Raw genomic sequence first — 27,500 nt, 5'->3', positions numbered from 1 at the left:
TATACCAATCTGATAGGGAATAAGATGCTATACCAATCTGATAGGGAATAAGACGCTATACCAATCTGATAGGGAATAAGATGCTATACCAATCATATAGGGAATAAGATGCTTTACCAATCATATAGGGAATAAGATGCTATACCAATCTTACAGGGAATAAGATGCAATACCAATCATATAGGGAATAGGATGCTATACCAATCATATAGGGAATAGGATGCTATACCAATCATATAGGGAATAGGATGCTATACCAATCTTATAGGGAATAGGACGCTAATCAAATCAAAGTTTATTTGTCACGTGCGCTGAATACAACAGGTGTCCTTACAGTGAAATGCTTAGTTACAGGCTCTAACCAATAGTGCAAAAAAGGTATTAGGTGAACAATAGCTAGGTAAAGAAATAAAACAACAGTAAAAAGACAGGCTATATACAGTAGCGAGGCTATATACAGTAGAGAGGCTATATACAGTAGAGAGGCTATATACAGTAGATAGGCTATATACAGTAGAGAGGTTATATACAGTAGAGAGGCTATATACAGTAGAGAGGTTATATACAGTAGAGAGGCTATATACAGTAGAGAGGTTATATACAGTAGAGAGGCTATATACAGTAGAGAGGTTATATACAGTAGAGAGGCTATATACAGTAGAGAGGTTATATACAGTAGAGAGGCTATATACAGTAGAGAGAGAAGCTATATACAGTAGAGAGGCTATATACAGTAGAGAGGTTATATACAGTAGAGAGGCTATATACAGTAGAGAGGCTATAACAGTAGAGAGGTTATATACAGTAGCGAGGTTATATACAGTAGAGAGGCTATATACAGTAGAGAGGCTATATACAGTAGAGAGGTTATATACAGTAGAGAGGCTATATACAGTAGAGGCTATATACAGTAGCGAGGCTATATACAGTAGAGAGGCTACATACAGTAGAGAGGCTACATACAGTAGAGAGGCTGTATACAGTAGAGAGGATATATACAGTAGAGAGGCTGTATACAGTAGAGAGGTTATATACAGTAGAGAGGCTATATACAGTAGAGAGGCTATATACAGTAGAGAGGCTATATACAGTAGAGAGGCTATATACAGTAGAGAGGCTACATACAGACACCGGTTAGTCAGGCTGATTGAGGTAGTATGTACATGTAGATATGGTTAAAGTGACTCTTATGCACCTGCCAGTCTTACTAGATGTGTGAATTCCTTAAATCAATGTTATGAGATGTTTGACAATCAATCTATATTTCTCTAACATTAATGCTTAAACTATGACTAGAATAGAAAACCTGACTAGAAGTTTATGGTCTAATGGGGTTTGCATCCCAAACGGAACCCTATTCCCCTATATAGTGCACTACTTTTTGACCAGGGCACATATACAGCAGATTGTGAGAAGAGACCAGTGCCCATAAAGTTATAGTCAAAAGTAATGCACTATTTAGGAAAATATGGCACCATTTAATTCAATTAGATGTTCTGAACCAAGACAAGAGCTGAGAGGAATGTGTGGCATTCAGGGTAAAGCACTTACAACAACTAAAAGCTCTACTTATTGGTACTTCAAACACCTTGAACAGCTGGAATTCAGTCCAACTACACATTAGTACAGCCACACACACACACACACACACACACACACACACACACACACACACACACACACACACACAACACACACACACACACACACACACACACACACACACACAACACACAACACACACACACACACACACACACACACACACACACACACACACAACACACACACACACCACACACACACACACAACACACACACACACACACACACACACACACACACACACGTCTACAGTCACTCAACTCAGCGTGTCACACAGGAGACTGCTGAGGGGTGAACGGCTCATAATAATGTCCGGACCGGCCCTAATGGAGTGGCATCAAACACCTGGAAACCATTTGATACCATTCCACCCATTCCGCTCCAGTTATTACCGTGAGCCTGTTCTCCCCAATTAAGGTGCCACCAGTCTCCTGTTGAGTGTCTATAACTAGCTACCAGATGGACAGCTACCAGATGGACAGACAGCTATACTGGCAGACGCCATGTCGGCGTCCTAAATGGCACCCAAAACCTTTTATAGTGCACTACTTTAGACCAAAGCTCTATAGGGAATAGGACGCTATACCAATCTTATAGGGAATAAGATGCTATCCCAATCATTTAGGGAATAAGATGCTATACCAATCATATAGGGAATAAGATGCTATACCAATCATATAGGGAATAAGATGCTATACCAATCTGATAGGGAATAAGACGCTATACCAATCTGATAGGGAATAAGATGCTCTACCAATCATATAGGGAATAAGATGCTATACCAATCTGATAGGGAATAAGATGCTATACCAATCTGATAGGGAATAAGATGCTATACCAATCATATAGGGAATAAGATGCTATACCAATCTGATAGGGAATAAGACGCTATACCAATCTGATAGGGAATAAGACGCTATACCAATCATATAGGGAATAGGATGCTATACCAATCTGATAGGGAATAAGATGCTATACCAATCATATAGGGAATAAGATGCTATACCAATCTGATAGGGAATAAGACGCTATACCAATCATATAGGGAATAGGATGCTATACCAATCTGATAGGGAATAAAATGCTATACCAATCTGATAGGGAATAAGATGCTATACCAATCATATAGGGAATAAGATGCTATACCAATCATATAGGGAATAAGACGCTATACCAATCTGATAGGGAATAAGATGCTCTACCAATCATATAGGGAATAAGATGCTATACCAATCATATAGGGAATAGGATGCTATACCAATCTTATAGGGAATAAGATGCTATACCAATCATATAGCCACACACAAATGGAAAATGCTATACCAATCTGCTATACCAATAAGATGCTATACCAATCTGATAGGGAATAAGATGCTCTACCAATCATATAGGGAATAAGATGCTATACCAATCTGATAGGGAATAAGACGCTATACCAATCTGATAGGGAATAAGATGCTATACCAATCTGATAGGGAATAAGACGCTATACCAATCTGATAGGGAATAAGATGCTATACCAATCATATAGGGAATAAGATGCTTTACCAATCATATAGGGAATAAGATGCTATACCAATCTTACAGGGAATAAGATGCAATACCAATCATATAGGGAATAGGATGCTATACCAATCATATAGGGAATAGGATGCTATACCAATCATATAGGGAATAGGATGCTATACCAATCTTATAGGGAATAGGACGCTAATCAAATCAAAGTTTATTTGTCACGTGCGCTGAATACAACAGGTGTCCTTACAGTGAAATGCTTAGTTACAGGCTCTAACCAATAGTGCAAAAAAGGTATTAGGTGAACAATAGGTAGGTAAAGAAATAAAACAACAGTAAAAAGACAGGCTATATACAGTAGAGAGGCTATATACAGTAGAGAGGTTATATACAGTAGAGAGGCTATATACAGTAGAGGCTGTATACAGTAGAGAGGCTATATACAGTAGAGAGGTTATATACAGTAGAGAGGCTATATACAGTAGAGAGGATATATACAGTAGAGAGGCTATATACAGTAGAGAGGTTATATACAGTAGAGAGGCTATATACAGTAGAGAGGATATATACAGTAGAGAGGATATATACAGTAGAGAGGCTATATACAGTAGAGAGGCTATATACAGTAGATAGGCTATATACAGTAGAGAGGTTATATACAGTAGAGAGGCTATATACAGTAGAGAGGTTATATACAGTAGAGAGGCTATATACAGTAGAGAGGTTATATACAGTAGAGAGGTTATATACAGTAGAGAGGCTATATACAGTAGAGAGGATATATACAGTAGAGAGGATATATACAGTAGAGAGGCTATATACAGTAGAGAGGTTATATACAGTAGAGAGGCTATATACAGTAGAGAGGATATATACAGTAGAGAGGATATATACAGTAGAGAGGCTATATACAGTAGAGAGGCTATATACAGTAGATAGGCTATATACAGTAGAGAGGTTATATACAGTAGAGAGGCTATATACAGTAGAGAGGTTATATACAGTAGAGAGGCTATATACAGTAGAGAGGTTATATACAGTAGAGAGGCTATATACAGTAGAGAGGTTATATACAGTAGCGAGGCTATATACAGTAGAGAGGCTATAAATGTAACGACTTCCACCGAAGTCGGTCCCTCTCCTTGTTCGGGCGGCCTTCTAGCCATCGCCGATCCACTTTTCATTTTCCCATTTGTTTTGTCTTTGTCTTACACACCTGGTTTCAATTCCCCAATTACTTGTTCATTATTTAACCCTCTGTTCCCCCATTTTTTTTTTGTGAGTGATTGTTTATCTGTTCATGAATGCGCACGTTAGGCTGGTTACGCTGGGTTATGTCTGTTAAACCCTTATTTGTATTTCGTGTTAGTTTGTGCCGTGTGCTTTTGGGTCGCCAAATAAAAGGCTCTGTTTTGCTACCAACTATCTGCTCTCCTGCGCCTGACTTCCTACAACCCTTCACGCATACCATTACAGAATCACTCACCCGTAAATGGAGTCGGCAGGAGCAGATGGCCCCCCCTTTGGCGGTCGAGGAGCGAGTCCAGCAGCACACGACCATGTTGCAACGTCTGGGCACCGCCATGGATCGCGTGCTGCAGACGATGGATAGATGGGAGAGAGAAGGAGGTCTTCCAACGCCTACACCAGCCCCACTACAGCAGGCCCCACTGTCCACCCCTCCTTCACCCGGTTCCAGCGGGATTCGGCTCGCGCTCCCGAGGGAGTATGATGGGACGGCTGCCGGATGCCAGGGGTTCCTACTCCAGCTGGAACTCTACCTGGCGACCGTCCACCCGGCTCCTTCGGGGCGTGAGAGTGGTGGTCACGAAAGTGCTCAGGGAGGTGTTTAGGGGTTTCCATCGGTGCGACTACGGTGGAAAGTCCAGATCAGGTCTCCACCGTGCGCATTCCCTCAGAATATGCCGATTTGGCTCTCGCCTTCTGTAAGAAGAAGGCGACTCAATTACCACCTCATCGACGGGGGGATTGTGCGATAAATCTCCTGGTAGACGCAGCACTTCCCAGGAGTCACGTGTATCCTCTGTCACAGGAGGAGACGGCGGCTATGGAAACATATGTCTCCGAATCCCTGGGGCAGGGATACATTCGGCCCTCCACTTCCCCTGCCTCCTGAAGTACAGCTACCCGCTGCCTCTCATTGCCAGTGCGATCGAGTCAATGCATGCGGCGCGCTTCTTCACAAAATTGGATCTCAGGAGCGCTTACAACCTGGTGCGTATCCGGGAGGGGGACGAGTGGAAGACGGCATTTAGTACCACCTCAGGGCATTATGAGTACCTCGTCATGCCGTACGGGTTGATGAATGCTCCATCAGTCTTCCAGGCCTTTGTTGACGAGATTTTCCGGGACCTGCACGGGCAGGGTGTAGTGGTGTATATTGATGACATTCTGATATACTCTGCTACACGCGCCGAGCATGTGTCCCTGGTGCGCAAGGTGCTTGGTCGACTGTTGGAGCATGACCTGTACGGCAAGGCTGAGAAATGTCTGTTCTTCCAACAGTCTCCTTCCTAGGATACCGCATTTCCACCTCAGGGGTGGAGATGGAGAGTGACCACATTTCAGCCGTGCGTAATTGGCCGACTCCCACCACGGTAAAGGAAGTACAGCGGTTTCTAGGGTTTGCCAACTACAACCGGAGGTTTATCCGGGGCTTTGGTCAGGTAGCGGCTCCCATTACCTCACTGCTGAAGGGAGGACCGTAGTATTAGACCCCCTCTCAATCAGAAAGATTTCTGGCTCCCAGGTGTCTTTTCTACAGGTAATGAGCTGAGGTTAGGAGCACACTCTTAAAGGGAGTGCTCCTAACCACAGCTTGTTACCTATAAAAAAGACACCTGTCCACAGAAGCAATCAATCAATCAGATTCCAAACTCTCCACCATGGCCAAGACCAAAGAGCTCTCCAAGGATGTCAGGGACAAGATTGTAGACCTACACAAGGCTGGAATGGGCTACAAGACCATCGCCAAGCAGCTTGGTGAGAAGGTGATAACAGTTGGTGCGATTATTCGCAAATGGAAGAAACACAAAAGAACTGTCAATCTCCCTCAGCCTGGGGCTCCATGCAAGATCTCACCTCGTGGAGTTGCAATGATCATGAGAACGGTGAGGAATCAGCCCAGAACTACACGGGAGGATCTTGTCAATGATCTCAAGGCAGCTGGGACCATAGTCACCAAGAAAACAATTGGTAACACACTACGCCGTGAAGGACTGAAATCCTGCAGCGCCCGCAAGGTCCCCCTGCTCAAGAAAGCACATATACATAAGCACATATACATGTCCAATACAGTCCTATATGACAGGTCCTGTACTGACACCAGTCCTATAGGACAGGTCCTGTACTGCCACCAGTCCTATATGACAAGTCCTGTACTGCCACCAGTCCTATATGACAGGTCCTGTACTGCCACCAGTCCTATATGACAAGTCCTGTACTGCCACCAGTCCTATAGGACAGGTCCTGTACTGTCACCAGTCCTATAGGACAGGTCCTATACTGTCACCAGTCCTATAGGACAGGTCCTATACTGTCACCAGTCCTATATGACAAGTCCTGTACTGTCACCAGTCCTATATGACAGGTCCTGTACTGCCACCAGTCCTATATGACAGGTCCTGTACTGTCACCAGTCCTATATGACAGGTCCTGTACTGTCACCAGTCCTATATGACAGGTCCTGTACTGTCACCAGTCCTATATGACAGGTCCTGTACTGCCACCAGTCCTATATGACAGGTTATATATGACTAGTTGTATAGGATGTATTATAGATGCAGGCTGGGAACCTACAGAATACATCCAGTGACCTAGACTGTTGCTATGGGGTTTATTTTTAAATCGGGTTCATTTCCATTGGACTATTTGAACTGCACTCTCTTCAGGAAGTTAAACTCCACAACTCATTTAACCGACAGTCCATTATTTACGCTCCGGATGATCTCATCTACTATTCACCTCTTTGATTCAAATAGAAACGCAACTGTTTCCATTTTCCAACCTTTAAATAGACTTGTTCCAGTTCATCGTACTATCCTTTTACAATGTTGTCTTCCCAATGAGTGAGAAAGCTGCTCGGCATCACAGACAATCAGTTTTGGAATCCTCCTCCACATGGCTGGCATACCTTACCACTAGCCTCCCCCCCCCCTCCACAACATAGCTGGCATTCCTTACCACTAGCCTCCTCCAGCCCAGTCCCAACACTGCCTGCCCACATCATGAAGCATACTGACTGACCGCTGCCTAAGCCTTGTTGCCAGAGACGAACTGCCAGAGCCACCCAGCAGGCCAGTCAGTAAAAAAAGAACCAGGGTCTACATTCCAAATGGCACCCTATTCCCTATATAGTGCACTACTTTAGACCAGAGCCCTATTCCCTATATAGTGCACTACTTTAGACCAGAGCCCTATTCCCTATATAGTGCACTACTTTAGACCAGAGCCCTATTCCCTATATAGTGCACTACTTTTGACATAGGGCTCTGGTAAAAAGTATAGTGCCATTTGGGACACAACCAGGGTCGACTAAATATATCCATATCATCTCACACCACTCACCCTGAGGACCCTGTTGGCAGTGATGACTGGGCGACTCACCCCGAGGACCCTGTTGGTCAGTGATGACTGGAGGACTCACCCCGAGGACCCTGTTGGTCAGTGATGACTGGGCGACTCACCCTGAGGACCCTGTTGGTCAGTGATGACTGGGCGACTCACCCTGAGGACCCTGTTGGTCAGTGATGACTGGAGGACTCACCCCGAGGACCCTGTTGGTCAGTGATGACTGGAGGACTCACCCTGAGGACCCTGTTGGTCAGTGATGACTGGAGGACTGACCCCGAGGACCCTGTTGGTCAGTGATGACTGGAGGACTGACCCCGAGGACCCTGTTGGTCAGTGATGACTGTAGGACTGACCCTGAGGACCCTGTTGGTCAGTGATGACTGGGCGACTCACCCTGAGGACCCTGTTGGTCAGTGATGACTGGGCGACTCACCCCGAGGACCCTGTTGGTCAGTGATGACTGGGCGACTCACCCTGAGGACCCTGTTGGTCAGTGATGACTGGGCGACTCACCCTGAGGACCCTGTTGGTCAGTGATGACTGGACGACTCACCCTGAGGACCCTGTTGGTCAGTGATGACTGGAGGACTCACCCTGAGGACCCTGTTGGCGGTGATGACTGGAGGACTCACCCTGAGGACCCTGTTGGTCAGTGATGACTGGACGACTCACCCTGAGGACCCTGTTGGTCAGTGATGACTGGACGACTCACCCTGAGGACCCTGTTGGCGGTGATGACTGGATGCTGGTCGTTGACGGCTGTGACCTGGATGTACACGGTGCAGGGAGAGCTCTGTTTCCTCAGGCCTGTGTCGTTGGCCACCACGGTGAAGTTGTCTTCTAACGTCTCACTGCTGTCATGGATGTAGTAGATTAACTCCTGCTCAACCTAGAGGGGGCATGAGGGTCAAAATGGAGTCAGAAACTTTGATTGGAATGTTATTTTAAGGTAAGGTGTCTTTTGAGTGAAGAAGTTAGAGGTAACATTTTACTTAAGTCATACAGGTATAATGCATTATGACGCTGTCATAATGCATTATAAGACTTGTTACAAGTGTCTATGAACTGGGTATTAGATTGATTACTCGAGATGATCTAAACTAAACCAAGGATCCTGAGGAACTCATATAGTAATAGTTTTAGGTTGTGTAGAAATATATAAAACTATAAATACTATATAAAACTATAAAAACTATACAGTATTTTAATGTCTCCTTCTTCAACATGACAACAACAAAAAAAAAGAGAGAATAACAGAGTCTTACCTGACGTCTGGTGAAAGACAGCACAGGAACCCCGGGGTAACGTGAATGTTCTATATATCCGTTCTGTGACGGCTCAGTCAAACTGTACAGGAAGTTGAGGCCAGAGAAGTGTCGGTTGGTGACCCTGAGCACTTCCTGTGTCAAGGCCTTGGACCCGCCCTCTCTCAGGGTGAAATTGGACACCTGCAGTGGTAGAAGGAATAGCATTTATTGGAAGCTTGCAGTCATAGATGAATTATACACTAATTTACAAACGTACATAAAATGTATGATAGCACAATAATTCTACAATACAATAATTCTACAATTCAAAACAATACAATAATTCTACAATACAATAATTCTACAATTCAAAACAATACAATAATTCTACAAAACAATAATTCTACAATTGAAAACAATACAATAATTCTACAATTGAAAACAATACAATAATTCTACAATTCAAAACAATACAATAATTCTACAATTCAAAACAATACAATAATTCTACAATACAATAATTCTACAATACAATAATTCTACAATAACAAAACAATAATACCTGGAGTGGGATGAGGTGGGGGATTATGTCCACGGATATCCTGATATTATTGACCTCTGTGACACCGTTGGAGACGTCCAATAGGAATGTGTCGTTGACCTAAACAGGAAGAAGAGAGTTTTACATTGACCTTTTAGTCATTTAACAGTCCTTTAAAATTCCAGTAAATTCAGGAAATACACAGAAATTACAATTCTTTTTCAATGTTTTTAAAATTAAGAAAAATTTGAATTTTGTTTACTTCCTGAATTGACCCCAACCCTGTAAAGACCAGTGCAGTGGCCTGGGGTGGTCCAGTCTAATGGATAGTACCCTCATCCTTCTGAGACATACCGCTCTCCCTACTTCCCTGCCTATTTTTCACTCTCTATTCATTCAACTTAAAATACAGTAGAGGGGGTTAGTAGTAAGAAAAGACAAGTGTGCCCTTGTTAGCGGAAGAAAGCCAAGTCCAACAGACCTGGCCAGGGTCTGTCTGTCTTGTTAGTGGAAGACATGGCCAAGGTCTGTCTGTCTTGGTAGTGGAAGACCTGGCTAAGGTCTGTCTGTCTGTCTTGTTAGTGGAAGACCTGGCCAAGGTCTGTCTGTCTGTCTTGTTAGTGGAAGACCTGGCCAGGGTCTGTCTGTCTTGGTAGTGGAAGACCTGGCCAGGGTCTGTCTGTCTTGGTAGTGGAAGACCTGGCCAAGGTCTGTCTGTCTTGTTAGTGGAAGACCTGGCCAGGGTCTGTCTGTCTTGGTAGTGGAAGACCTGGCCAAGGTCTGTCTGTCTTGTTAGTGGAAGACCTGGCCAAGGTCTGTCTGTCTTGTTAGTAGAAGACCTGGCCAGGGTCTGTCTGTCTTGTTAGTGGAAGACCTGGCCAAGGTCTGTCTGTCTTGTTAGTGGAAGACCTGGCCAAGGTCTGTCTGTCTTGGTAGTGGAAGACCTGGCTAAGGTCTGTCTGTCTTGTTAGTGGAAGACCTGGCCAGGGTCTGTCTGTCTTGGTAGTGGAAGACCTGGCCAGGGTCTGTCTGTCCTGGTAGTGGAAGACCTGGCCAGGGTCTGTCTGTCTTGGTAGTGGAAGACCTGGCCAGGGTCTGTCTGTCTTGGTAGTGGAAGACCTGGCCAGGGTCTGTCTGTCTTGGTAGTGGAAGACCTGGCCAGGGTCTGTCTGTCTTGGTAGTGGAAGACCTGGCCAGGGTCTGTCTGTCTTGGTAGTGGAAGACCTGGCTAAGGTCTGTCTGTCTTGGTAGTGGAAGACCTGGCTAAGGTCTGTCTGTCTGTCTTGTTAGTGGAAGACCTGGCCAGGGTCTGTCTGTCTTGGTAGTGGAAGACCTGGCCAGGGTCTGTCTGTCTTGGTAGTGGAAGACCTGGCCAGGGTCTGTCTGTCTTGGTAGTGGAAGACCTGGCCAGGGTCTGTCTGTCTTGTTAGTGGAAGACCTGGCCAGGGTCTGTCTGTCTTGTTAGTGGAAGACCTGGCCAAGGTCTGTCTGTCTGTCTTGTTAGTGGAAGACCTGGCCAGGGTCTGTCTGTCTTGTTAGTGGAAGACCTGGCCAAGGTCTGTCTGTCTTGTTAGTGGAAGACCTGGCCAAGGTCTGTCTGTCTGTCTTGTTAGTGGAAGACCTGGCCAAGGTCTGTCTGTCTTGTTAGTGGAAGACCTGGCCAAGGTCTGTCTGTCTGTCTTGTTAGTGGAAGACCTGGCCAAGGTCTGTCTGTCTTGTTAGTGGAAGACCTGGCCAAGGTCTGTCTGTCTTGTTAGTGGAAGACCTGGCCAAGGTCTGTCTGTCTTGTTAGTGGAAAACCTGGCCAGGGTCTGTCTGTCTTGGTAGTGGAAGACCTGGCTAAGGTCTGTCTGTCTGTCTTGGTAGTGGAAGACCTGGCCAGGGTCTGTCTGTCTTGTTAGTGGAAGACCTGGCCAGGGTCTGTCTGTCTTGTTAGTGGAAGACCTGGCCAGGGTCTGTCTGCATGTCAGCCCTCACCCTTCTGACACACATTGTCTTCTTTACTTTCCTGTCTTTCTGTCTCTAAAACATTCAAGTTAAAATACAGAAGGACAAAAAGTCAAGTCCAGCAGACCTGGCTGGGGGTCGTCTGCATGTACTGGATGTTGCCAGTGTTGACGTCTTCCTGGGAGAAGGTCTGGACGGGGATCTGTTCAGTTCCAACATACTGCTCCTCAGCCTCCACAAAGCACCGCAGGAACCCGTGTAGCGGAGCCACCTTCACTGTAAATACAATCTCAGATGGCAGGTTGTCCTCGTGGGTCACCTGGAACAGACAGAGAGACAGACAGACAGACAGAGGTTGGAGGCTAGACACAGTGGTCAGAGGCTATATACTGTCAAGTATGTCTGCGTCCCAAATGGCACCCTAGTCCCTATATAGTGCACTACTTTTGACCAAGGCCCCCATAGGGAATAGGGTGCCTTCCCCACCTCTGAGATGTTTGGTGTCTAAAGAGGTTAGTTCACGTTTGGTGTATCACTTGGCATCATGTTTCACGTTTGACGTGTTACTTGACTGAAGCTCAGGAGTTAGAATGAAATACTGTACCGGAATACTGAAGGACTTGAACCAATACTGACATATACGTAAATAACATGAGAAAATGGTTTGATCAAACAATCTGTGTAGAAATATTGCTAAACAAAAACACAAATATATTCTAATCTACGTCAATCATTAACACATTCCCAACCCAGTTACTCATTCAATCATGAATTCCTTAATTCACCCATCCATCCATTCATCCATCTATTCATCCATCCATCCATCCAATAACTCACCCTTCCATCATTCATCCATCTATTCATCCATCCATCCATCCAATAACTCACCCTTCGATCCATTCATTCATTCATCCATCCTTCCATTCATCCAATAACTCACCCTTCCATCCATCCATTCATTCATTCATCAGTCCATCCAATCATTCATCCATTCATACATCCATCCATCCAATCATTCATACAGTCATTCATTCATTCATACATCCATCCATCCAATCATTCATCCATCCATCCATCCAATCATACATCCATCCATCCAATCATTCATTCATTCATCCAATCATCCATCCATCCAATCATACATCCAATCATACATACATCCATCCAACCATACATCCATCCATCCAATCATGCATCCAATCATTAATTAATTAATTCATTCATCCATCCATCCATCCAATCATCCATCCATCCATCATTCATTCATCCATCCATCCATCCATCCAATCATACATACATCCATCCATTCATACATTCACCTATCCATCCATCTATCCATCCATCCAATCATTCATCCATCCATCCAATCATACATCCATCCATCCAATCATACATCCATCCATCCATCCATTCATTCATTCATCAGTCCATCCAATCATTCATCCATCCATCCAATCATTCATCCATTCGTACATCCATCCATCCAATCATTCATACAGTCATTCATTCATTCATTCATTCATACATTCATCCATCCATCCAATCATTCATCCATCCATCCAATCATACATCCATCCATCCATCCAATCATTCATTCATTCATCCAATCATCCATCCATCCAATCATACATCCAATCATACATACATCCATCCAACCATACATCCATCCATCCAATCATGCATCCAATCATTAATTAATTAATTAATTCATCCATCCATCCAATCCATCCATCATTCATTCATCCATCCATCCATCCATCCATCCATCCAATCATACATACATCCATCCATTCATACATTCACCTATCCATCCATCCATCCAATCATTCATCCATCCAATCATACATCCATCCATCCAATTGTTCATTCATTCATCCATCCATTCATCAATCTATCCATCCATCCATCCATCCATCCGTCCATCCAAATATCCATCCATCCAATCATACACCCATCTATCCATCCAATCATTCATCCATCTATCCAACCATACATCCATCCAATCATGCATCCATCCATCCAACCATACATCCATCCAATCATGCATCCATCCATCCAATCGTTCATTCATTCATCCATCCATTCATCCATCTATCCATCCATCCATCCAAATATCCATCCATCCATCCAATCATACATCCATCCATCCATCCATTCATCCATCTATCCATCCATCCATCCAAATATCCATCCATCCATCCAATCATACATCCATCCATCCATCCAATCATTCATCCATCCATCCAATCATTCATCCATCCAATCATTCATCCATCCAATCATTCATTCATCCATCCATTCATTCATCCATCCATTCATCCATCCAAATATCCATCCATCAATCATACATCCATCCATCCAATCATTCATCCATCTATCCATCCATCCAATCATTCATCCATCCAAACATCCATCCATCCAATCATACATCCATCCATCCAATCATTCATCCATCCAATCATTCATTCATCCATCCAATCATCCATCCATCCAAACATCCATCCATCCATCTATTCATCCATCCATCCATTCATCCAATCATCCATCCATACATCCATCCATACAATCATTCATCCATCCATCCAATCATCCATCCATCCCCAACCCAGACAACATACATACCTCCAGTCTACTCTCGTCAATCTTCACAGGTTTGCTCTCCTCCACCAGTAAGGTGTTGTTGTGCTGGAGGATAGGTGGCCTCTGATGGCTCTCCAGGTAAACCCTAACGTTGATTCTGGCATTCAGGACGTGACCTTGAACCTTAACCGTCACACTGAACCAGTCCGCCAGGTTCTTGCTGTCATCATGGCGATACGAGACGAGGCCCTTCTTCAGGTCGTGCTGTGTAAACTCCACTGAGATGTTTCCGTGGCGATACAGCCAGCCGTTCTTAGGAGGCTCGGACACCTTGTAGGTGACTTCGCTGTCATCACGGACATTGAGGTTCGTGAGGACGCTGAAGTTACCGGTGGTTACGGTCACTTCCTTTCCCTTCTGGACCAACAGACCTGTGAATGGATGAATTAATTAATTCATGGATGAATCAATGAATAAATGGATGGATAATGATTCGATTGACTCTTCGCAAAGCCCCGCTGCAGAATTTAGGGCAACCAAAATCGCAACGCTCCAATGGATAGCAACCGTTGTCGGGTCCGACACCTCGGACAAACTCAAGTTTTAATCTCATGAAAGCCAGTGAGGGCTATGGCAACAACTGAGAGTTTTCTTCAAAAAAATAAATGTTTTAACGGCTAAATAATTGAACAGTACACCTGGAGTACTTCTGAAATGTAGGAGAAATGTTGGAGTATTTTTCAAATCCAAAATGTTACTATTGTGGCCTCCCGGGTGGCGCAGTGGTCTAAGGCTGTGCCACCAGAGATTCTGGGTTCGAGTCCAGGCTCTGCCGCAGCCGGCCGCGACCGGGAGGCTCATGGGGCGGCGCACAATTGGCTCAGCGTCATCCGGGTTAGGGAGGGTTTGGCCGGCAGGGATATCCTTGTCTCATCGCGCATTAGCGACTCCTGTGGCGGGCTGAGTGCAATGCACGCAGACCAGGTCGCTAGGTGTACGGTGTTTCCGGTGCGGCTGGCTTTTTGGTGCGGTGTTTTTGGTACGGCTGGCTTCCGGGTTGGATGTGCGTTGTGTCAAGAAGCAGTGCGGCTTGGTTGGGTCGTGTTTCGGAGGACACATGGCTCTCGACCTTCGCCTCTCCCGAGTCCGTACGGGAGTTGCAGCGATGAGACAAGACAGTAACTACCAATTGGACACCACGAAATTGGGGAGAAAAAGGGGGTATAAAAAAGATAGCTCTCATTGACCATCAAATGTTGCTAAAGATAGCTAGCTAGCCACTTAATATAACTTGTTTTTCTCAAAATGTATGTTAGCTAGCTAAATTAGCTATGTTATGAATACATCACCCCATCTGCTGTCGACATCAGGATACGAATTGAGACCACTAGTTAGCTCCAAAAGGGGTTATAGAATTGACTTCATGCTGATAGCAATTCAGTGTCAAACTACACTATAAATTTGACCAGGTTCCCGTGAACAAATTGTAATGACAACATACCCAAGAGTGTAGTCTGTATTAATTTTCAATGTATATTAGAAACACAGTTTGAGATCATTGTGAGGGGATATAGCCAGTAGGTTGAATAGGGAATTGGGCTTGCCGGGAAAAATGTTGTCCGAAGTTGCAACAGTAACCAAAGGGGGTTGGGGCTTAGCGAAAGGGTCACTTGTAAAATATTCTCAGCATATAACATATTAAATATATACACACATACCTGTGTTGTTGCCAGGGCTCAGGAATGGGTCGTGGGCGGTGACGTCCAGCAGAGTAGAGACTAAGTGTTTCCCGTCGGACACGAATAGCACAAAACGTCCAGAGTTCACGCCTCGATGGAGGAACAACACTCTCTTCTCTTCCAGGTCCTTCTGGGTGAACTGGAACAGCCTGGAGGTCAGGAAAGTTTAATAAAGTGTCACTCCACAATACATCAAAACAGTTGTATTCTGTAGTCCAGTGGTTGTAGCCCAGACATCCCAGAAGTCACAGTAATTTGTTGTAGCCCTGCTGAGTTCTCCTGATTCACCTATTCAACGGCTTGATGATTAGTTGACAAGTTGAATCAGGTGTGCTAGCTGTGGAATAGTTACATGGAACATCTGGGAGTCCCAGAGGAGAGATTTGAAAAACCCCTGCTGTAGTCCACAACCCTAACACACCAGGTGGTCTTAAGGTACAGAGCCTAGCCTCCTCATCCATTCTACATAGTCAACTGACAAGACATATTAAAGAGTAAAAACAACATTGTGGACCACTCATGTTTGAGACAATATAAAACATCCATAGACAGTCAAAATACATTATATCATTAATATGTAAAAAAAATATATATATATTTTAAAGTACCTGAGAGAGGTGTCGTTCACCAGAACCAGGTCTCCCATCGGGATTCCCCGTCGCGTGTAGACCAACTGCCCGTCGCTGAAGTCCGAGTCTGCGTCATGGTAACAGAGATCGTCCAGGGTTAGCAACCGCTGCCCGTCCCTCACCACGTGGAAAACTTTATCGACGATGCGCACCGGCTTTTCGTCATTAACTAGCTGGATGGAGATGTTGAACGTCCCTTCTTTAGATCCGACTTCATCGTCCGCGACGAAGGATTTGGACTCCTGACTAGTGGAGGCTATGAATGTGAACTGATCCTGAGTGGTCTCTGTGTCGTCGTGTATGTACATTACGCGCTCCTCCAAGAGATCCTGGTTGCTGAATGTTAGGATGTTGTCGTAACTGGCGTTAGAGTTGGACAGGTTGATGCGCGCTAACTTCCCATGTTTGGGGCTACTTGTAACGGTGTAGTACAACTCCTTGGTGCTAAGAGTCTCTGCAAACAACTCGTCTTTTGTGATGAGTTTACTCTCTCCTTCCATTATAGATAGTTTGTCATTTCTTATAAATACGCTGTTGACGTCAGCTTTTATTGAGATGTGGAAATCGTAACTTTGTGATTGAGCATGCTTGGAGAACACTTGGAATTTAAACGTGTCACTTGTGTCTTCGTATGGTCTGTCGACCAGTTCGTATTGAACCTTTAGATCAGTGACATTTCTTTGGCTGAAAGTTGAATTTTTCTTCAATAACTCGTTAACAAGGAGAAGATGTCCTTTCTTCGGCGAGGAGAGAACTCTGAAGCGCAGGTCATCCTCTGATAGTGTCACAACGTCCACTGTGGCATAAAGATAATGTGAGTCCAACGTCACTTTCCGAACTTTATTAATATCGGCCATTACGTTCCTGACTAGGTTATAATGTACCCACTTCACTGTGACCGGAAAGACCAGTTCAGTATCAACTCTTCCTGCTACAGTGACCTTGCATTTGAAGTAATCCGTAGCATTGGCAGTCTGGATTTCTTGGAAAGTGCTGAGGTACCGAAGGCGTTCTTTCTCCAGTAGCCTTTGAGAGAAAGAACCGGTGGGCTTCCATTCTCCGCTGGAGTGAAGCCTCTGAAGTTCCCCATACTGAGGAGGCTTGACGACATCATATCGGATGTCCACCACTTGATTCACAGCATTGGTCTGAATGGCCAGTTGCTTGTTACTGATCACAGCTACCTCACCTTGAATGATCTCAAGCCCAGTGTTGTTGGCGATCTTATACTCCAAAGCTATGGCCATGATCCTCAGAACCACTGTGTTGCTTACCTTGTCTCCATCACTGACCCTCAGCACGATCCTGGAGTTCCTCACCCCAGTATGGACATAGTTCACCTTCCCTTCCTCTAGATCAGAATGGGAGAACGTGGTCACTGCGGTGTCGGGGTTATCTCCCACCTCCAGATAACCAGCGTCAGGGTTCAGGTTCCCCAGGATGGAGAAGACCAGGTCGGTGTGGTTGCTGTCAATGTCTGTGGCTTTCAACACCTCTTTGGTTAGGAGTTTTCTAGAATTCTCCATCAGGACAAAGAGGTTCCCCTGGGGCAGGCTGAGCTCTGGGGCGTCATTGGTGGGGGTCACTGTGATATTGTAGCGGTACCTTCTCGTCCCCTGCAGGTATGTGGGAACCACCTTCCTGGAAGAAGAGAAGATAGAGAAGGTGAAAAAGTCTTCTGGGTCCTCCGATCCTCCGTGGATGTACATCACCCTGCCGTGCCACAGGTCCAGCATGCTAAAGATGTTCTCCTCTTGGTCCTGGTCCACATCCAGTCGTATCTGACCATGCACCGGCTGCTCCTGGATCCGGAACATGATTTGAGACTGGCGTACCCCGAGCTTCTTGAAGTCCAGGTGCACCTTGATGTGCTTGGACTCTAGAGACCCACGCCCACCCTCTGAGACTACAAGGTTCCTGAGCAGCACGAAGTTGGCCCCGAACTTCTTGTCCAGCCCCCTGGCCAGAGTGAACATAGGGAATTCTGGGGTGGGGGTGACCGAAGTGGGATCGAACCGGGAGTTGGGGACAGTCGGTTTAGTAGTTGGACCCATCGTGGTCGAGGGCTCTGGTTCTTTCTCCGGCTCGCAGCCCACCGATATATCTTTAGTGACTACAGCATTAGGCAGACCCATCATAACCCCATTGACTTTCATATCCTTCAGGCAGCCCTTAAAAGAACCTCCTCGGACTCTGTTTCCCAACACAGACACCAGACCCATCTTCCTTACTTCTGAACGTGTGCTGTCATCAATGCCCCCCACAAACAGCGACCCTCTCAGCTGGAGTCCCTTGGAGCGAGAGCTGATGCTAGTCTTCACCGTCTCCTTGTCCACTGTCAGCTGGAGGGTCTTGGGGCTGAAGAACATCTTCACTGAATGCCAGTTCCTGTCATTGATAAAGGTGAGGGATTTAAGTTCTGTCTTGGTGCCTCCTTTAACCACGATGGCCACCAGCAGCCCCTCTTGGATTTCAACTGCCACAAAGTCCCCCTGTCTGGCCGAGTTGTACAAGACAATCCCCTCTTTAGCCGAGGTGTGAACCACACACTCAAACAGCGCCTCTTGCTGGTTGTGGGAGACGTTCCAGGGTGGCAGGGAGACATACGCTCTTGAACTAAAGAAACTAACAGGATCCTCCTCGCCGGCAAAGAACTGGGGACTACAGCCCAAAGAAACCTCATAGACATTCTTGAATCCAGCGTATGGTCTCAACGATGATAGCATATTGTTCTCGTTGAAAACAGCCTGGTCCACGCACCCCCTGAATCCTGTTAGGTCATTGGGTAGGTAGAGCTTGTCCAGGCCTCCAGACCCGCCGACGTACAGCCCGTCCTGGATAGTAAGATCCTGCTTCTGAGACCCGTGCCCAGGCATCCTGAGGCTGGTGTGGGAGTACTGGTCCATAGTTAGGGTGACATTATGGCGGTCGTGGAGGAGCTCAGCAGTGTGCCAGGCCAGGTCGTTTAGTTGGGTGCTGCTCTCTGATCTCAGCAACCGCTCACCATACCCCAGGTCCAGCTTCACCTGAACAGAGGAAGGAAGAAGAGACTTATATATATATATCTCAATTTAAACTGGAGTTTTAAACTTCAACATTTACGGTCATAAAACCTAACCCAACCGTTAAGCCTAATCGTAACCAATTGGAATGACTTGCCTATACATAATCACTAAACTTAACCAATCACATTTGTTGCCTTGAGATAGAGCTGATCTTAGAACAAGACTGAACAGCACAACACCACTTAAGCCAGATACACATTGTGTTTTGTCACTGTCACTCATATTGCATAACTACATTACTATTCAGTAGTATTTATATTTTAGTGAGAGAAAAAAAAAATCCCTTTTTTCCATTTCGGTTCTATTCATTCTTAGCATTTAAATAAGAACATATCCCAATTTTACTGTAATTTTTTTTATTTTTAAAAGAGACATTCTCAGCATCACTTGGGAATAATCACCCTGACACTTGTTATCATTATGTTATCATGAATACATTTCCTATTTATGATGTCACCTGCAGTTAAAACAGAGAGTTTTGTTTCCGCCTGCAAGCAGGAAGACCCCTATTATATTTGTCCATGTCTCTGTGCCAAATGGCACCCTATTCCCTATTTAGTGCACTACTTTTGACCAGGTCCCTTAGGGCACCACTATATAGGGAATAGGGTCCCATTTGGGCTGCCGTCTGCGTCTCTATGGAGCTCTGCATCGGGAGGAAATGGCCTGTCAAGGATTGCTACTGAGTCCCAGCTATACAAGCAGGGTTTCAAGACAACACGACAGCAATGCTAATCTCTAAAATTGATTCATTCGGAAAGAGACCTCAAGCCTGAGAACAAGTCGAAAGAGGAAGAAAAAAATTAACTTTTGTGAATTTGTTGTCCTAAGTTGGTTTAAGGCTAAGGATGAGCAGTTTTCACCCAGTTCTCTTGCTCCACTCAACAGAAAATCCACGCAGTGCAATTATCAGCGCATCTTACATTTCACTCCCACACACGAAAAGAAAAGTGTAGCCAGGGAGAACTTTTTCCAGTCGCAAGGATTTCTCACATGTGAGGTTTCTTTCTATTGAACATGTCTCTGAGGTCTATCTGTCTCCACGCTTGTTTTTTGTGATTTCATCACAAAAAACCTTATAGTGAGAAGCTAAGTTTAACCGGCATCTTCAAGCGACAGATGTATTTCCTTATTACAGCTCTGTCAGCACAGCACAGCTCACACTCTCTCCTGGCCCAGGAACAGTGAGGCCAGACCACCATGCTTGCAACATAAACCCTTGTAACCTACGACCCGAGCTAAGACTTTTGAGGTGGGCTCTATTTTAAACCGTAACAGAGATTGCAGACAGTAACGTAAACCAGAAACTGCTGTGTTCCTCTATGTCTTCTTATTGATCAAATTGTAAAGCCAGTATAATTTCTGTTTTGTAGTTTGTAGAGGAGATTGAAGTAATATAAACCAGAAGCAGAAACTAGATTCCAAAGCCAGTTCATTAATAGGAGCATTACAGTGCCTTCAGAAAGTATTCATACCCCTTAACTTATTCCACATTTTAGAACAGAAATACAGACATATCTTATTTACATAATTATTCACACCCTTCTGAGTCAATACTTTGTAGAAGAACCTTCGGCGGCGATTACAGCTGTGAGTCTTTCTGGGTAATTCTCTAAGGGCTTTCTGGGTTATTCTCTAAGGGCTTTCTGGGTAAGTCTCTAAAGGCTTTCTGGGTAAGTCTCTAAGGGCTTTCTGGGTAAGTCTCTAAGGGCTTTCTGGGTAAGTCTCTAAGGGCTTTCTGGGTAAGTCTCTAAGGGCTTGCCACACCTGGATTGTGCAACATTTGACAATTATTATTTTCTAAATTCTTCAAGCTCTGTCAAATTGGTTGTTCATCATGGCTAGACAACCATTTTCAGGTCTTGTCATAGATTTTCAAGCTGATTTAAGTAAAAACTGTAACTCGGCCATTCAGGAACATTCACCGTCTTCTTGGTAAGCAACTCCAGTGTAAATTTGTCTTTGTGTGTTAGATTGAACCAGGTCTTTCTGTAGGATTTTGCCTGTGATTTTTTAATATTTTTTATCCTGAAAAACTCCCCACTCCCCATTTAATGATTACAAGCATACCCATAACATGATGCAGCCACCACTATGCTTAAAAATATGGAGAGAGATACTCAGTAATGTGTTGTATTGGATTTGCCCCAAACATAACACTTCGTATTCAGGACAAAAAGTGAATTGCTTTGCCTCACTTTTTGCAGTATTACTTCAGTGCCTTGTTGCAAACAAGATGTATGTTTTGGAATATTTGTATTCTGTACAGGCTTCCTTCTTTTCACCTCTGTCATTTAGATTATTATTGTGGAGTAACTATAATGTTGTTGATCCATCCTCAGTTTTCTCCTATCACAGCCATTAAACTCTAACTGTTTAAATGTCACCATTGGCCTCATGGTAAAATCTCTGAGCGGTTTCCTTCCTCTCCGGCAACTGAGTTAGGAAGGACATCTTTGTAGTGAAAATGTAATTAATAACTTGCTCAAAGGGATATTCAATGTCTGCTTTAAAAATAGGTGCCCTTCTTTGCGAGGAAACCTCCGCTGTAACACAATGTGGAAAAAGTCAAGGGGTGTGAATACTTTCTAAAGGCACTGTATCTCCTGGAACATGACTATGAATCAACATTTCCAGGATATCAGATCGATGGTGACCTCTGAATGTAACATTTACTAATTTCACCATTTGAATGCATCTACAAATGAAATGACCGATCAATGTGCACAACTCTTAAAGTTGCAATATGTATGTTTTTTTGGGGCAACCTGACCAAATTCACATAGAAATGTGAGTTATAGATCTGTCATTTTCATTAAAACCAAGTCTAAGAAGCAGTAGATCTATGTGCGGTGTATCTATGCTTCCCGTTCTTAAGATTTGATTTTAGGTCTTTTACTTTCGGTTTTGTACACCAGCTTCAAACAGCTGAAAATACAACATTTTTGGTTATGGAAAATACATTTTACAGCGGTTTGGATGGTACAATGATTCTCCACAGTATACCTGCTTGTTTTGTCACATAAACTGAAATTAGGCGAACTATTTGAATTTTAGCAACCAAAAAAATGGTGGAGCATCTTTAATATACAGTCACAACCTCACCAACTGTATTTCTAACAACATTTTTACATTTTAGTAGACGCTCTTATCAAGAGCGACTTACAGTAGTGAATGCATACATTTCATACATTTTTTTCCCCCGTACTGGTCCCCCGTGGGAATTGAACCCACAACCCTGGCATTCCAAACACCATGCAAACACCATGCTCTACCATGCTCTACCAACTGAGCCACACTGTATTTCTAACAACCTCACCAACTGTATTTCTAGTTGTTCTGAGGGAGCCTCAACATATCCCCGCGCTCCCACTGTGACAAGCACCATCTGCTAGGAGACTAACTCATGCCTCAAAAAGTATTGTTTGTGCATTGCCAGTCAGGGGTGCCACTAATTTTGGAGCCCACTGTATCACTCCAGTGTTATTTGCTAAATTGTAATTACTTTGCCACTATGACCTATTTATTGCCTTACCTCCTTACTACATTTGCACACACTGTATAAAGATTTTTCTATTGTGTTATTGACTGCACGTTTGTTTATTCCATGTGTAACTCTGTGTTGTTGTTTTTGTCGCACTGCTTTGCTTTATGTTGGCCAGGTCGCAGTTGTAAATGAGAACTTGTTCTCAACTGGCCTACCTGGTTAAATAAAGGTGAAATAAAATTAAAATAAAACCATGACCTGTTCACCGGACCTGCAGTTTTTCGACTCTCTCCGGACCTGCAGTTTTCGACTCTCTACCGCACCTACTGTCTCTAACTCTGAATGATCGGCTATGAAAAGCCAACTGACATTTACTCCTGAGGTGCTGACCTGTTGCACCCTCGACAACAACTGTGATTATTATTATTTGACCCTGCTGGTCATTTATGAACATTTGAACATCTTGGCCATGTTCTGTTATAATCTCCACCCGGCACAGCCAGAAGAGAACTGGCCACCCCTCAGAGCCTGGTTCCTCTCTAGGTTTCTTCCTACGTTCCTGCCTTTCTAGGGCGTTTTTTTCCTAGCCACCGTGCTTCTACATCTGCATTGCTTGCTGTTTGGGGGTTTTAGGGGTTTTAGGCTGGGTTTCTGTATAAGCACTTTGTGACATCGGCTGATGTGAAAAAGGGCTTTAGAAATACATTTGATTGATTGATTTATCATCAGGGTTTTAAACTGCCCTAGTGGCACCAGGAAACCAAATGTAATGCATTTTGTAAAAGTGTTTCCAAAAATGTGGAGAGTGAAAATTAGAGGATTAATCTAGTTTGGACACGAGGAATCTTAAGAGTTAACCGGTTTGGTATCTCATGTTCTTATATTTTAAAAGGCGAAGGTAGGTAAGTTGGGAAGCTTGTGTATCACCTGTGATAAAAACGACGGGCGCTATGCTAGATGGCATCTAAAGGTATAATAGTAGTGGCTGCTGAATTCCGATAAATGGTGTCACCGTAGTCAAGAACTGGCAGAAAAGTTGACTGTACAATCTTGCTACTGCTGTTCAGGGAGAGACGTGATCCATTTCTATAAATTATGCCTCGTTTAAATTTCAGTTTCTTAAAACCTCTACTGGATCAAGTCCCTAAACCAGGACAGTTGTTGCTCAATATTGTCACGACTTCCGCCCAAGTCGGTACCTCTCCTTGTTCGGGCGGCGTTCGACGTCGCCGGCCTTCTAGCCATCATCGATCTACTTTTCATTTTCCATTTGTTTTGTCTTGTCTTTCCACACACCTGGTTTCAATTCCATCATTACATGTTGTGTATTTAACCCTCTGTCCTCCCCCCTCATGTCCTTGTCCGGAATTGTTTATTGTAAGTGCTTGTGCACGTTATGTCTGGTGTGCGACGGGTTTTGTACCCATTGATTATTGTTCTATTTCCGTTTGATTTTATTATTAAAATGCGCTGTTGAAAACACCGTTTTTTTGCTCTCCTGCGCCTGACTTCTCTGCCGCCAGTACACACCCCTTACAAATATGCGATAATGTGGCTAAAATGACATTGTAAACAACAGCCAACTTTCCCGGGACATAGACATGTCTTATATAGGCAGAAAGCTTAAATTATTGTTAATCTAACTGCAGTGTCCAATTTACAGTAGCTATTACAGCGAAAAAATACCATGCTATTGTTTGAGGATAGTGCACAACAACAAAATACTTTTATCACGCCAACTGGTTTGATACATTCACCTCTGAAGGTAAATAATGTACTTACATTCAGTAATCTTTCTCTGATTTGTCATCCGGAGGGTCCCAGACATAAAATGTAGCATAGTTTTGTTTGATAAAATAAATTTTTATATTAAAATGTAGTTTGAACCCCTGCTGTCTCTGGCCCCACACCCGGCCATCTAGATGTGTGAAGGTAAGTGTTTTTCTGTAGGGAAGCTAACGATGCATCATGTATATCATTACTGGGAGTGTGTAAACTTACATTTTTTTATTTCCATAGCATTTTTGTATGTTCTCTACAGTTATGAACTTGAAAATGTATAAATTGACCAATTCAGCACCTTTGGGCAAACCCCTGTCAGACTTGATACAAAATATTGTGCAGCGATGTAATTCTTCACTGGATCAGTCTGAAACTTTGCACACACACTGCTGCCATCTTGTGAACAACCTCTAAATTACACCTAGAATCCTACATCACTGTCTGGCCTTTCTCTTGCATATCGAAGATGATGCAAAAAAATAAATATAGAAAACGCATGTTTTTTTGGTTTGTATTATCTTTTACCAGATCTAACGTGTTATATTCTCCTACATTAATGTCACATTTCCACAAACTTCAAAGTGTTTCCTTTCAAATGGTACCAAGAATATGCATATCCTTGCTTCAGGGCCTGAGCTACAGGCAGTTAGATTTGAGTATGTCCTTTTAGGAGAAAATTGAAGAAAAAAAAGGGACCGATCCTTAAGAGGTTTTCTATAAATTAAGCCTACATTTTCAGCTTCTTAACTAGCTCTTCCGTATGTTTTTTTAAATGTCCAATTTTTATCAATCCAAAAGCCCAGATATTTATAGGTATGAACCTGCTCTATGAAAAGAACCATCCAATGCATAAACGTTTAAGCCATCTGAAATATTTCCACGAGAATTTGAAAACAGATTAGATTCATCTGTATGCAGATTTACATTTAAGCAGAGGCTCTTATCCAGAGCGACTTACAGTAGTGAATGCATACATTTCATACATTTTTTCCCCCATACTGGTCCCCCGTGGGAATTGAACACACAACTCTGGCATTGCAAACACCATGCTCTACCAACTGAGCCACACGAGAACCACAGTTATGTACCACAGATGACACAGTTAAGTACGCTATTGTCCCTACCAATTTGATGTATATATTAAACCTTTAGTAATATCGAGGTAACTTGACACCGTCAGAAAGCACACACTGTGCAAGACGCCACGTCGAGGCCCATATCAGACAACTTTTGAATGAGTAGGGGAATGAGTAGGGGATGGTCGACAGTATCAAAGGCCTTGGATAGGTCTATAAATATGGCAGCACGGTCATTCCAACGATTTAAGAAATGTAACATATCATCTAAGACACGTGTAGCAGCTGAAGTGGTGCTAAGACCGGGGTTAAAACCAGACTGGTGAACATTAACAATATAATTACATTAACAATACCAATACCATTATGTACATTAACAATACAATTACATTAACAATACCATTACATTAACAATATAATTACATTAACAATACCATTACATTAACAATACCATTACATTAACAATACCATTAAATTAACAATATCATTACATTAACAATACCATTACATTAACAATACCATTACATTAACAATATAATTACATTAACAATACCATTACATTAACAATACCATTACATTAACAATACAATTACATTAACAATACCATTACATTAACAATACCATTACAATAACAATATAATTACATTAACAATACCATTACATTAACAATACCATTACATTAACAATATAATTACATTAACAATACCAATACCATTATTTACATTAACAATACCATTATGTACATTAACAATACCATTACATTAACAATACTATTACATTAACAATACCATTACATTAACAATATCATTTGAAGTTAAAAACGTTCTTAGCTGAGTGTCTGCCAGTGATTCTAATATTTTTTTAAGGAAAGATAGTTTAGAAATTGGCTGGTAGTAATCTAATTCTGTCTGTCTGTCTGTCTGTCTGTCTGCCTGCCTGCCTGCCTGCCTGCCTGCCTGTCTGTTTGTGTTATTGTGCTGAGTGACTGACTGTCAGCTGGGAGCTGGGATAGAGACATAGCTGGAGGTGTGTATGTAACGTGTGTGTGTGTGTGTGTGTAATGAGTCTACATGTGTGTAAGGTGTGTGTTTTGAAGTCTAGGCTATAGATGAACTGACCTGCAGGCGACCAGCGTTCAGCTCCACTAGAAGGTAGTCTGTGTGGCCGGCAGCGAGGAAGAGCAGGCCGCGGGGGCTGGAGGTACGGAAGCGAACACGCAGGGAGTTACGGTTCGACGACTCCACTGTCTTCAGCTGCACATAGCCATCGCCATAGAACGAGGCTGGAGAGAGAGAGAGAGAGAGAGAGAGAGAGAGAGAGAGAGAGAGAGACAGAGAGAGACAGAGAGAGAGACAGAGAGACAGACAGACAGAGAGAGACAGAGAGACAGAGAGAGACAGAGACAGAGAGACAGAGAGAGACAGAGAGAGAGAGAGAGAGAGAGAGAGAGAGAGAGAGAGAGAAGAGAGAGAGAGAGAGAGAGAGAGAGACAGAGAGAGAGAGATATAACTGTGTTGGAACAGTCAGGTTCTGGTCCGGATCATTATACAGTCAGGTTCTGGTCCGGATCATTATACAGTCAGGTTCTGCTCTACATCATTATACAGTCAGGTTCTGGTCCGGATCATTATACAGTCAGGTTCTGGTCTGGATCACTATACAGTCAGGTTCTGGTCCGGATCATTATACAGTCA

At 43.7% G+C, this 27,500-nt stretch overlaps 1 protein-coding gene across 1 annotated transcript in view; it reads right to left on the bottom strand.

Annotated features, from left to right (window-relative positions):
• Positions 1–27,500, bottom strand: part of cspg4ba (chondroitin sulfate proteoglycan 4ba) — an 82,724-nt gene that overhangs the window by 37,073 nt on the left and 18,151 nt on the right. The window contains exons 2-9 of the mRNA XM_082968738.1: positions 26,925–27,088; positions 16,376–19,422; positions 15,747–15,916; positions 14,071–14,459; positions 11,576–11,767; positions 9,523–9,621; positions 8,979–9,161; positions 8,426–8,602 (exon numbers count right to left, since the gene is read on the bottom strand). Coding sequence (XP_082824864.1) covers positions 8,426–8,602; positions 8,979–9,161; positions 9,523–9,621; positions 11,576–11,767; positions 14,071–14,459; positions 15,747–15,916; positions 16,376–19,422; positions 26,925–27,088 — 4,421 coding nt within the window. The remainder of the gene's footprint in view (positions 1–8,425; positions 8,603–8,978; positions 9,162–9,522; positions 9,622–11,575; positions 11,768–14,070; positions 14,460–15,746; positions 15,917–16,375; positions 19,423–26,924; positions 27,089–27,500) is intronic.

Source organism: Salmo salar, chromosome 24 (assembly GCF_965601325.2).
Source record: "Salmo salar chromosome 24, fSalSal1, whole genome shotgun sequence".
NCBI lineage: Eukaryota > Metazoa > Chordata > Actinopteri > Salmoniformes > Salmonidae > Salmo > Salmo salar.
This window is presented reverse-complemented; position numbering and strand designations above follow the sequence as displayed.